The sequence below is a fragment of the Lepidochelys olivacea genome, assembly GCF_965140295.1.
Source record: "Lepidochelys olivacea isolate rLepOli2 genome assembly, chromosome: 2".
NCBI lineage: Eukaryota > Metazoa > Chordata > Testudines > Cheloniidae > Lepidochelys > Lepidochelys olivacea.
Window position 1 is genome coordinate 60981832 of NC_140412.1, and position 12416 is coordinate 60994247.

General features: G+C 43.7%; 1 protein-coding gene across 7 annotated transcripts in view; it reads right to left on the bottom strand.

The window, feature by feature from the left end:
• LOC311515457 (uncharacterized protein C8orf34 homolog) overlaps nucleotides 1–11680 on the bottom strand; it is a 355940-nt gene extending 344260 nt beyond the window's left edge. For 2 of the 7 annotated variants that reach the window (XM_084618532.1, XM_084618530.1), the window contains exon 1: nucleotides 11087–11680. In XM_084618532.1, coding sequence (XP_084474658.1) covers nucleotides 11087–11155 — 69 coding nt within the window. In that variant the 5' untranslated portion in view covers nucleotides 11156–11680. Of the gene's footprint in view, nucleotides 1–10373; nucleotides 10592–11086 lie in introns of those variants that run through there. The other 5 variants (XM_084618531.1, XM_084618534.1, XM_084618535.1 and 2 more) reach the window with 3 other exon arrangements.
• Nucleotides 11681–12416: the final 736 nt, after the last annotated feature.

Sequence of the window (12416 nt, forward strand, 5' to 3'; positions counted from 1 at the left end):
CACACAGCTTGCCCTCTCACTCCTGCTAAGAGACTGGAAGAAGCAGCCTGCAAAGCCACCAAAGAGGAAGAGAAAGTAAAACCATACATAACCATGTAATAGCAGTTAAGGCAGAAGATTGCAAGTAGCAGCAATTCTGTTTTATCACTGTTTGTCTTTTTCTCTTCACATAACAAATGTAATACAAAGGAACTACATGGGCATGGTGGGGTCCAAATAACTGTGTTTACTGTATATACACAACATGCAACTCCTAGCTACGTACTCACTACTATTCTAATGGCTTCTAAAATTCAGAACACAGTGAGCACTACTGCAAGGCTCACAAGGGATTTAAAGAGATACTACCCTGTTTCCATATAATATAATTGCAAACCTCACTGAATTTGGAAGCTTTCTGGGTGATTTTTTTTTGCAGTGGGGTGAGGAGGGTCATTTTTAAAATACAATTTTCATGATTGTCTAAATCCTGGAATGAAACTCTGGAATTTCTGTCCTTATATCAAATGCTTCAATTGCTTTCAATGAGTCTGAAAAAATAGATTACCCTCAGTAAAGATGGCCCACATTTCCCTTTCAGTCTATAGGGATACTAATGCCTGGTCTACGCTGGGGGAGGAAGAAATTGATCTAAGTTACACAATTTCAGCTACGTGAATAACGTAGCTGAAGTTGACGTATTTAGATCTACTTACCATGGTGTCTTCACTGTGGTAAGTTGATAGCTGACGCTCCCCCATCGACTCTGCTTCGGCTTCTCACTCCGGTGGAGTACAAGGGGAATGGGAGAGAGCTCGGCGGTCAATTTATTGCGTCTCTTATCACGTCTAGACTAGATGCGATAAATCGACCCCCACTGGATCGATCGCTGCCCGTCAATCCAGTGAGTAATGGAGACAAGCCCCAAGAGAGCACAGAAAAATGTGGGAGCAAGAGGAAACTGAGGGATGCAGAAAGGGAATCTGAGTGATTGAAAGGGAATATGGGGTGCAGAAGACTGTAGAGCAGTTGTTCTCAACTAGGGGTACATGTACCCCTGGGGGTACTCAGAGGTCTTCTGGAGGTACATCAACTCATCTAGATATTTGCCTAGTTTTACAACAGGCTACTAAAAAACACTAGTGAAGTCAGTACAAACTAAAATTTCATATAGACAAGAAGAATGTAAAAAAAATTTTCAGTAACAGTTTATTGTGACACTTCTGTATTTTTATGTCTGATTTTGTAAGCAAGTAGTTTTTAAGTGAAGTGAAACTTGGGGATATGCAAGACAAATCCGACTCCTGAAAGGGGCACAGTAGTCTGGAAAGGTTGAGAGCCACTGCTTTAAAGGAGCTGGAAAAGTGGGAGCAGAGAAATTTGGAGACTGTGCGGGAAAAGCAAGGAAAAATATGGGTGTTACTGGGGGAATGAGGATTAACAAATTTAGATTGATGTTGTCAGGCTTAAATCAGTATTTTCTGAAGTGTTTTCAGCTCATCAGTTGAAAGGTGCTATATAAAAATAAAGTACTAATTCATATTAATAGTTATACAAGCACTGGCCTGTAGAAAGATTCAGTCTGACAATTTAAAAATATGTTTTTCACTGCTTCCAAAAAAACTACAACATATCCATGTGTTATGAGACTCACTGAAAGCCCCAAGGATGGGCAAATTAACTTATTCAAACATGCCCACAAGCCTAAAACCCTCACTTTGTTTCAGTAGTTGTGAATTCTGTATGTTCAATATTTATTATGAACTAGCTGTGCTTCCTGCAATACACACAAAAAATTAACCTCACTTATGAATGTTCTTGTTAATATAACAAAAAGATATCTTGTAACTTTTGTTTTAGGTGAGGCTTAATTTTGCTGTGCTACCCTTCACACAGACACAGTTTGAAATGCAATTTACAATTCTTCGTTTGGGTCAAGAAGCTATTTGAAAATTACACTTTCAAATCAAAGTCAGCATCAGATATAAAACATTATGGGTAAATTTGTAGAAGCTACCTAAAAGGAGTAAGAGCAATGCTTTCAGTAATGTCAAACATTTTTAACAAAAAGGAGGTTTTGTCCTTAATTTCTTTTTTTCAGACTTGTTGTTTTTTTCTTAAAAATACCTAGCTAAGGTTTTTAATATAAAAAGGCAACCCTACAAATATGTACTGAATGCTGCAAACAGCAGAGGGCATTCTACTTCTAAATTATTTTAATATACCTTTCCCACCTTATTTTAGCCCCCCTGAAGTTGCACTACCTGGTTCCTGTTCCACTGTGATCAAAGCTACCAAGGGAGCCCACAGAAGCACGGTAATAGAAAAATTTATTATCTCATTTATGACTTTTGAGGAATGTCTCTTTTCATTATGTATCAGTCAGGATGTACAGATCTGCACTACTGAGGCACACACATGTTCTTTTCTGGACCTGCACTATATCTCAAATATTCAGGGCCAAAAATCTTTAAAAATGACTTCTTAAACTGTGCCAATAAAAATTGTGTATGCACCCACTGTGCAAAGAAAACCCACACTTACACATGCAAATAGGCAGTTAAGCACATGCAGTGTGGCCCATCTGCACACATAATTACCCTGATTCAAGAGAGCAAATATGGAGTTTGCACAAGTTCAATTACCTGATCGTTCATTCATCCATACATATTTTTACCTAAGGCTGGAGAGTGTACAGCTTCAGCAAAGGTGTATGAAAATTTAGCTCTCAGTCAGAGCCAGATTCTGCCTGATCTTTACATGGGTGCGTAATGGAAACAGTATGCAAAGAATCATCTCCTGCACCCTACCAGGTGCAGTCTGTGTAAGTATGAGGCATAATTGCAGTCCCAGTGAAGGAAATGTTCCATCTCTACTCCATGGGGGCACCTAGTGTCCCAAAAGGAAGTGTACTAGTGGTCCCACTCCTCCATATGCATTGGGGTTTAGGAAGACATTCCCTAAGGCGGTGAGTTTTCACCTCATACTTTACACTGGCAGCATAATGTAGTTCTAAATAATAAGAGTGTATAGAAGCGTGGGAGTCACATTTTCAAAATTATACCTGACAGCATATGTTTCTGCAAACTCAGAAGCCTGCACGCAAGTCTGAATACTCCCACACGTAGTCTCTGCACACCCGAAAATGAAGTTCCAGTTGGATTTCTTGGTGCTCAGCACTTGGGAAAAATCAGTTTGGGCACTCAAAAACTGAGGCACCCAAAATGTGTGGACTCTGTTGAAGATATGGGCCTAAGCTAATAGAGGACTGGACTGGCAACCCTTTCACACATAAGTAATCATCGCCCATGTAAATAGTCCTACTGATTTCAATGGGGCTACCCTATCTATGAGTAGGTTTTACACTTGCAGGTATAAAGATACTAATATCAGGGCCCTAGGACAGTCCCCATTAATAATCAATACATATAAATGTATCCCAGAAGAGGGTTAGACATACATAGCAGAAACAAAATCCAGGAGGTATATTAGATAGGATAAAAGTGTATAGGATATAAACCTTCTAGTTTCAGCATACAAGCCAACCACAAATTGTGTGAGGATAAGAAAACACTGTCCCCTGGAGTATAGTAGTCCATCATAAAGGTTTTTCACCTTCCTCTGGACACATCTGGTACTCTAACTACTCTCAGAAAGGGAATACCAAGCTAGATCAGTTACACTGGTCTGATCCACTATGATAAATCCAATGAATGCTGCAATCTAAAATTCTGCCTGTGAAATATGAGTACTGAAAGAACTTTGTCTTTCTAGGGCTCCACCTAGCTGTCTGAAACAACATTTCTCAGTCTAATATTCACATGACCCAGAATTCACTACCTTTCATCCCAGGAACAGAATATGTCTGGATAGCCAAAAAATTGAAACGGAAATAAATGATAATTCTGAACAGCTTAGACAGAAGCATCTCTATGAGACTATTATACCAGTATGATTTTTATATCCTGAAAGTTGCACTCTAACTTTTGATAGTATACAATGACAGCTGAGATACTTAAGTTGACAGTCCCTAGATTTGTACATTTAAGGACTAAGGGCATAACATTCTCAGAAGATGACCAACAGCTCTGGAATTCACTCCAGCCTTAGGCCAACGAAGGGAGCAGGCATGGTATAATAGCTGTTCAACGAATAACAATATTCAGAGGGGTAGATTCAGGTTTAGGGTTATTTTAGATTTAGCAAGACAGTTATTTTGGTTCTCTTAACCAATGGTGGTTGGCTGATTATTTGTGGTTTTTAATGTAAATGTGTCTAGTGATTGTCTGTTCTATAAATGGTGGCAGGGGGAGCCTAAAAGTAAACTTAGTGAATTCAAATACACTTCTTCTGTCCTTACACTGTATCTACAAATAAATAAATTAAAAATATGTTTCTGCTTGGAGGTAAAGTAATATATAAAATACACTTATAAATGTTAAGATCATTTTATGATTCTGTAAATAATTCTTTTTATGGTGTCATACATAATTTGTCTGATACACACAGTGGATTGAAATAACCATTGATATTATGTTTTTCAACTAGTCCTTCTGAAACCAAAAGAAAAATTAAAACTAACAACAAAGCTTGACTGCGTAATTAGAACACACATCAAACAAGTTCCCTCAACAGCTTTGATAAGAAAAATGTAGTTTTGCACATGTGTTACTAAAAGCATATTTTAAAAAGAGACTGAAAAATATTTGTTTTTCAGAGGCTAGAAATTTAATTATGGACAAGTTTAGTTAACTGTAGGCAAAGTGAGCCTAATGTTGCAACCCTTTGTTCAGGCAAAACTATCCCTGAAGTCAACTTAAGACAAAAAATTCCACTATTGCTTTATAAGAGAGCAATCAGAGCCCAGATCTTAGGTATAGTCATTTAAAAATAAATAAATAAATAAAAACCTAGTTCAAGGAATTAACCATTTTCTGGTTTGCATAACAATGTACAGATTAGTTTTTCAACATTTAACCAAACACTTAATTCTATACATCAGAAAATCTTCAAATCACTATACATGTCTCAGAACTGTTATAGGTCTGCTGCAATCTCTTTTTAAAGGACTGTTTCTGCTCCTTTTCAGGCTAATAGCTAAATGCCCAATTACTTCAATATTTGAAAGTAGATAAAGGGAATTTGGATGCAGGCCTCTGAAATGAGCAGGAGTCAGGCTAACTCTAGCTTTAATAACTCGAGATTTGTAGAAGCTGGGATAGTGCGAAGCGAGTGGAAAACAACTGTGAAAGAGGCTGTTGTGACCTTGTATTAGATAAGAATAGAATACAGACTGAGAGAAATGGTAAGAAAAATAAGATATCATGAAGGAATATGTATAAACAATATGCAGTTGTTGCTTATTATTGTCTGTAATAAAGGTATAAATACTTGCTCTAATTGTTTATCTGGGTGAGACCTGCCTAGGTGGGGGAAACCCTGTGTCCTAGTGCACTCTCTCCCTCTCTGCAATTGCTTGAGATAATAAAGTGTATCTGATTTGCTGCACCCAACCTGAGAGTGAGAACGGTGTTTTTCTCCGACAAATAGGAGCAGTTTGATCCTAAAAGAGTAATGTCCTGGTTTCCGAGTGTTCAAAGGAGCTTGACTTTATTAGGATTATTAGCATAAGTGAGAACTACTTGCATGAGAAAGGAACTTTAGAATTGGGTCCTGGGAATTCAGAGTGACTCAATACTTCAGTTGGAGAGAAATAAGTGGGTACAGATTTAGAATATTATTTCCTGGCCAGCTTTATACAGAATATATACACAGGTCCTGTTCACACTGTGAAGCTTCACTTTTTTTTTTCCCCAGAAACAATTCCACATTCAAAATTCCTGTTAAACAGAGCCTCTGAGGACATATCTACATTGCAGTGTAAGCCCAGGTTTCTAACTCAGGCTCAAGCCTAACCCCCCTTCTGTCTACACACAAATTGTGCTAACCCAAGGCTCAAACTCAAGGTCTCGTGTTACCGGGGAGGAGGGTCCGAGCCGGAGACAATCCAGGCCCAAGGGTTCAGGTGCTGTTGTTTTGTGGTGTAGACGCAGCCCCACAGGACTTATGCTCTGGGAGTCCACCAAGAGTATTCCACAATCTACCAGCAGACTTTTTTTGGCCTCTGGACAGTCAAGTTTGGTGGACAGCCAAGTTTTCCCACTTTAATCTGCATTTAGTGTGTAGGTGCTCGGTAGCATAAGGGCCTGTGATATCCTGGAGGTCAGATTAGATGATCCGGCAGTCCCTTCTTGCTTTAAACTCTATGACTCAATATATCACAGAGTTGTCAACAGGACAACAAGAAAAATTTGAGATATGGCCCGCATAATGCTGTATGGATGCTGGAGCCCCAGGTTGGGACCCAAGGTTCAACAATTCCTAGCCTGGGATTACAAATAAGTGTAGGTGCTCAAGACCTAGGTTAACAAACCCAGGGTCTGCTAGCTTGGGTTTCCATTGCAGTGTAGAGATACCCTTTGTTTAAATCCCAATACATACATACTCTCACCAATGGCTGTATATAACACCCCTGCCACAACCAAGCCACAATCATAGCTGCACACTCTTGAACATGATTTTAGCTAAGTGGAGCTGGGTGTTGCCCTTTGCAGCAGGATGCCTGGAGTTTTGTATTGACCATCCTGTTGACAGGGGTTGGAGATTCTAATGGATTCCCGCGGACTCACTGTGGCAAGGATGGCTCATTATCACCAGAGTAGAGGTAAGGAAGGTATAAGTAGCCTTCTCGGGAGAGGTATCTAGAACTGAAATTTTAGCAAGTGGTAATACTCTCAAACATTTTCCACTTCAGTTATTACACCTGTGTCATTCAAGTGAAATATTCCATCCCTCTGATAACATTGGGACAACATATAATTGTTACAATATAAAGATTTCCCAAACAACTGCAACTTTACTGATCCCCATGCACACCATGTGTTGCTATTGTTGAAGTTGAATTCCATAAGAGCTGGTGTTCAGATCTGGCTACTACTAGTACAATACAATAGGGAGAATAATGGACAAAAATGGAGGCAACAAGGACAACAAGGACAGAAAGGAGGACAGTTACTCTGTCATACACAAAACTGTCAGTAATTGGCACCTTTGGCAGGACAAACCATGCACTGACCAACAGCTTCAACCACCCAGACTAACATGCAAGGGAACTACTGGTCATAAAAAAATATGGTTTGGCATTTCAGACATCAGCTTGTTATGCCAGTACGATTGCGTCTGGAGTTCAAAATCCTGTTTTCTACGGGGTACTGCTCATTTACGTACATAGATGGACAAGTTTCTGTTTATCCTCTGCCATCCCTGGCTTTCCTCACTTCAATTCACTGTTTCTCTGCCCATTCCTTGTGGCACCCTTCCATTCGCTCACTATTAAATCAGCAATACTTAGGCACTTCCTTAAAGCTTCTGCCTTGAACCATATATAGTGACAATAATAGCAATGACCTGATGACCAAATATCACCTTTACTGAGCTCCATCTAACTTCACCCTGTACTGGCTGGGCACCAGCGAGTTTGTACACATTGCAAAGGACAATTGTCCTTGCCAATTGATGACTAATAAGAATCAGGAATGGAAACGGGATAAAGAACCCAAAAATAACGTGAAGAGGATTTTACCCACCTTTCACTGAAACCCAAGTATCTGTTTCATTTTATACTATGGCAAAACTTGTTAGGCATGACAAGCTATAAAATATTATTCAATTTAACTGATTAGGAGCACAACGTACACATTATCTACTATATCTTTCTATATAAGAACACGCGTAGTTACATTATTAGCTTGATCCTGTGGTCTTTGATTAAGACAAATTCCCACTGACTTCAAAGGTGCTTTCCTTGACTAAGGATGTCAGGATCAAACTAGGAAAAATTGACATTTCCACTGAGCTAAGTCTGGTGAAGAGCAACAAAAATGATTAAAGATCTAGAAAACATGACCTCTGAGGGAAGACTGGAAAAAAAAATGGGGTTTGTTCAGTCTGGAGAAGAGAAGACTGAGGGGGGATATGATAACAGTTTTTGAGTACATAAACCGTTGTTACAAGGATGGGGGGGGGGAGAAACTATTCTTGTTAACCTCTGATGATAGGACAAAAAGAAATGGGCTTAAATTGCAGCAAGGGTGGTTTAGGTTGGACATTAGGAAAAACTTCCTAACTGTCAGGGTGGTTAAGTACTGTAATAAATTGCCTAGGAAGGTTTTTGAATCTGTCATTAGAGATTTTTAAGAACAGGTTAGACAAACACCTGTCAGGGATGGTCGATATCTTGATGTGTATATATCTTGAAACGAAAAGCTAAACTTTTATTTCCCTCTCATGAAGAGGAAAGAAACATCCCTCATAGACAGTCCGTAAATGTTGGAGGAAGATCCTGCCTTGAGTGCAGGGGACTGGATTAGACCTCTCAAGATCCCTTCAAGTCCTAAATTCTACAAAATTCATATCACCCGCATAAAACAGAAGCAGCCAGGCTTTATCTGGGTGAAGTGGCAGGAGACTCTTTGCATAAAAAGGCACACACTTATTTTATGGACTAGAAAAGCAACTACAGAGCCCTTGCATCCTTTCTATGGATCCAATAACTCCCTTCCTGACACCAGTTCCCAATACTGGCCTAAGTGGAGTTGTTTCAGAGACTCCTCAATGGTATGTTGGGAGGTATTGATGGCTTATCCACCTATATCTGCTGCATAGATAATCTGCAAGGCTTAAGTCAAGGGTGGGCAAACTTTTTGGCCCGAGGGCCACATTGGAGTTGCAAAACTGTATGGAGGGCCAGGTAGGGAAGGCTGTGCCTCCCCAAACAGCCTGGCCCCTGCTCCCTATCCACTCCCTCCCACTTCCCACCCCCTGACTGCCCCCCTCAGAATCCCCCACCCATCCAACCCCCCCGCTCCTTGTCCCCTGACTACCCCCTCCCAGGACCCCCTGCCCCTATTCAACCCCCAGGACCCCATCCACCCACCCCCCCCGCTCCCTGTCCCCTGACTGCCCCAACCCCTATCCACACCCCCGCCCCCTGACAGGCCCCCCAGGACTCCCACGCCTAATCCAATGCCCCCCGCTCCTCATCCCCTGACTGCCCCCCCCAGAACCCCCACCCCATCCAACTGCCCCCTGCTCCTTGTCCCCTGACTTCCCTCCAGAACCCCCCCGCTCCCCGCCCCCATACCATGCCAGTGCCAGCTGCGCTGCCCGGGAGGAGCAGCGGGCCAGAGAGCTGGCGGCACGGAGTTCATGGGAGTGGGGACAGCGGAGGAGGGGCCAGGGGATAGCCTCCCTGGCCAGGAGCTCAGGGTCTGGACAGGACGGTCCCGTGGACTGGATGTGGCCTGAAGTTTGCCCACCTCTGGCTTAAGTGGTGTGCAGGGCCTTGCACAGGAGCTCTGCATCAAGATGAATTTCATCCAAAAGTGTAACTCTAATAATATACAAAGTATCAAAACAGGTTCAACCTCTTGCAGTTTTTTCCTCCAGTCCTTAAAAATTAATACATCCTACTAATTCTTAATAATAGAAATGAGCATCTTATAGTATCGTGAAACTTGGTTAAGAGACATTGGCTATATTGAACAAGTTTATATAGGGTCAGGTGTTTTTTTTTTTTTTTAATTTTAGTGTATAAAAGGCAGATCTGTTAGTGAAAAGTCAAAAGAGGAGACGAATTAGTCATTGTTTTCATTATAGTTGCCAAGCAACCATGTTTATAAAAATCTAACATTTCATTAACATCAAAAAGGGGAAAATTTTGATAAAAATCTAGAAATACCAAAATTGGTCTATTCCTTGGTATCTACCTTGAATTTTAAAAGATATTTTTTATTGCAGATTTGAAGAATGAAAATAGCCACTTCCTTGAATCTGAACCAAGGTATTCTGTCATAACAGCCTTAGTCCACATAAGATAAAACAACTGACCCTTAACTTGTTTTCTAACAAAATTTGAATCTGTTTTTTATTGCAGTTTGAACATGCCTCCTAACATGGAGAAACACAATTCACCAAACTGTTATTTTCCAGGTAAGTAACACTCATAGGTGAATCAGATGTAATAAGATTGGTAAAGGATAAGGAAAATAATGAAAAACAGAGACTATGTCTCACAATAGTACTATATATGATCATACACACACTTAGGTTTTGTAGATCTTGTTCATATTAAAGAAAACCTAGCAAAATACTGTATGTAGCCTGTGGCCAAGTGTTTTATTGCAAATACAGATGTAAAATACATCATTTCTCGGGGTGCTGGAGCAATTTGTATACTGAGGATGCTGAGAGCCATTGAACCGAACTGTAAAGGCTGTATATGATGGAATCCACTTCAAGCCTGGGGGTGCAGCAGCACCGATGTCATTTCTTACCGATTTTCGGTAGGAGTAGGCAGATTTGCTTTTACCTTCCCAGCCCAGTGCGGTGATTTCCCTGTAAATGCACATTCATTTCTCGCTACGTTGAATTTCTTTCTAAGCAATCAGAAGGAGTTGTTCCATTCTCCTGCCTCCCCTAGGTCTTCCCATAGCCTCTGTGTTTCGCCCTGAAGCACAGGGACGCCCAGGGAAGTATTCCCATGTGGCGGCTGTGTGTGTGTGAGCACAGGTCGCGCTGCCCAGCGAGCCTTCGGGGGCCCTTCCCAGCGCTCCCATGGAAATGTCAGGGACGCCTCTCAGGCCGGGCGGGGCAAAGTCACTCGCTCTCCCCTCGCCCTAGCAACGCGCGGGACGCTTCCCCGCTCCCTTCACACACAGGCCAGGGCGGCTGCCCACGCGGCTCTCCTCACTCGCGCCCCAAGGGCGGCGGAACCCGGCGGGCTTCCCCCGGCTGGGGCCAAGCTGGGGGCGTGCGCTCTGCGTGCGGGGGGAATCCCTGCGCGTGAGGCGGCGCGTGTCTGGGAGAGCAGGGCCAGGGCGGGTGAGGGTGCAGGTGCGCGGCCGGGGGGACAAGGCGCGCGCCTGCAGCCCGTGGAATCGCGTGACGTTTCACGGGGGGGGGGGGGTCACACACTAGCTCGCACCTGCCGTGCCCCGGCAGCCCAACCCCTCCCCCCGCCCCGGTCGCCGGGGCCGCCGCGCCTCACCTCGAACAGGGGCCCGATCCTGTTCCGCTCCAGGTAGGCTTGGATCCTGGTTTGCTGGTGCGCCGCCATCGGGAGCCGATCTGCCGCGGCGGGGGCCCGGCTCACTCTCCCGCAGGCGCGGGGCTCTCTGGCGGCGGGAGCGGGCAGGGCCCCCGCAGGGGGAGACGAAAGCCCAAGTCCCAGGGACGGAGCCAACTCAGGCAACTGGGGCTCGCCAGCGCCGGGCGGGGCGGGGGTGCCCTCAGGCAGCTGCGGAGGCGAGGCACGGGGCCGGCGGGAGGAGACGGGAGCGGCGCCGGCGGGTGTCTGGGTCGGCTCCTTGGTTACCGGAGCAGCCGCTCAGCTCCCCCGGCCACCGCGCTCGCCTCGCCCAGCTGCCTCCCTACGGACAGCCCTGCGCCCCCGGCGCCGCTGGCTGCGCGGGGGCGGGCTGGCTCTTCGGCGGCCGCTCGCACATACGGGACCAAAGCCCGCAGCCTCCCGCCAGATCAGCAGCGACCCGGCTCCGCGCCGGGCTCCCCCGCTGCCAGCGCCTGGCTGCTAGCGCGACACACGGTAACCCGCCTCCCCCGCTGGCTGAAGTTTCCTGGCGAGCTCAGGGAAACTGACTGTCATCGGCCAGGGTTATTATCCAGGCGAGGTAACGTGGGGGTGGGGGCTGTACGGACAAGCCTCACACCCCTCATTTGCATATTGATTGAAAAGGAGCGGATCAAACTCTAGTAAATGATTTGTTTGGCACATGCGGCATGGTGGGGGTGCTGGGTGTATCCAATTCTTCCCCTTCCTCCCTGGTTTTATTCTGCCTCAAATTATTTTCTTTGTAACGATGAAGTTTCTAGCTGTCTATGTGCTGAGGGCACTGCTCATCGTAATAAAACAATGTAAAATACATATAGACCTTTCCCTTCTATCAGTACCTGGACCCCAATAACCAAGGGCCCTCATCCAAATCCCATTAACGTCAACATAAAATTCACCTGGTTTTAGAGGAAGCTGGATTAGGGTGGAAACCAAGAGAATAGTACTTATTCTTTCTGCACTTCAGGCAATTACCTCTTCACTTTATCTGGAAGCAGAGTCATAACCACCCTTCTTCCCTTCAAAAAAGAATATTTTAAGGAAACACAGTTTTCAAGATTTAAGCATTCCATGCTTTTATTCATCAGCAGGAATTAGTTCTGCTCTGTCAGAATTCACTGTTTAATTTTGAACTATTTTAACAACAAACATTCTCTTTTTATTTTAAATTCTCCTACAAAAAAAAATAAAGAGCTATGAAGTGTGTGTCCAGTTATGCTGAACATTCAGCATATCTGCTGAATCAGGC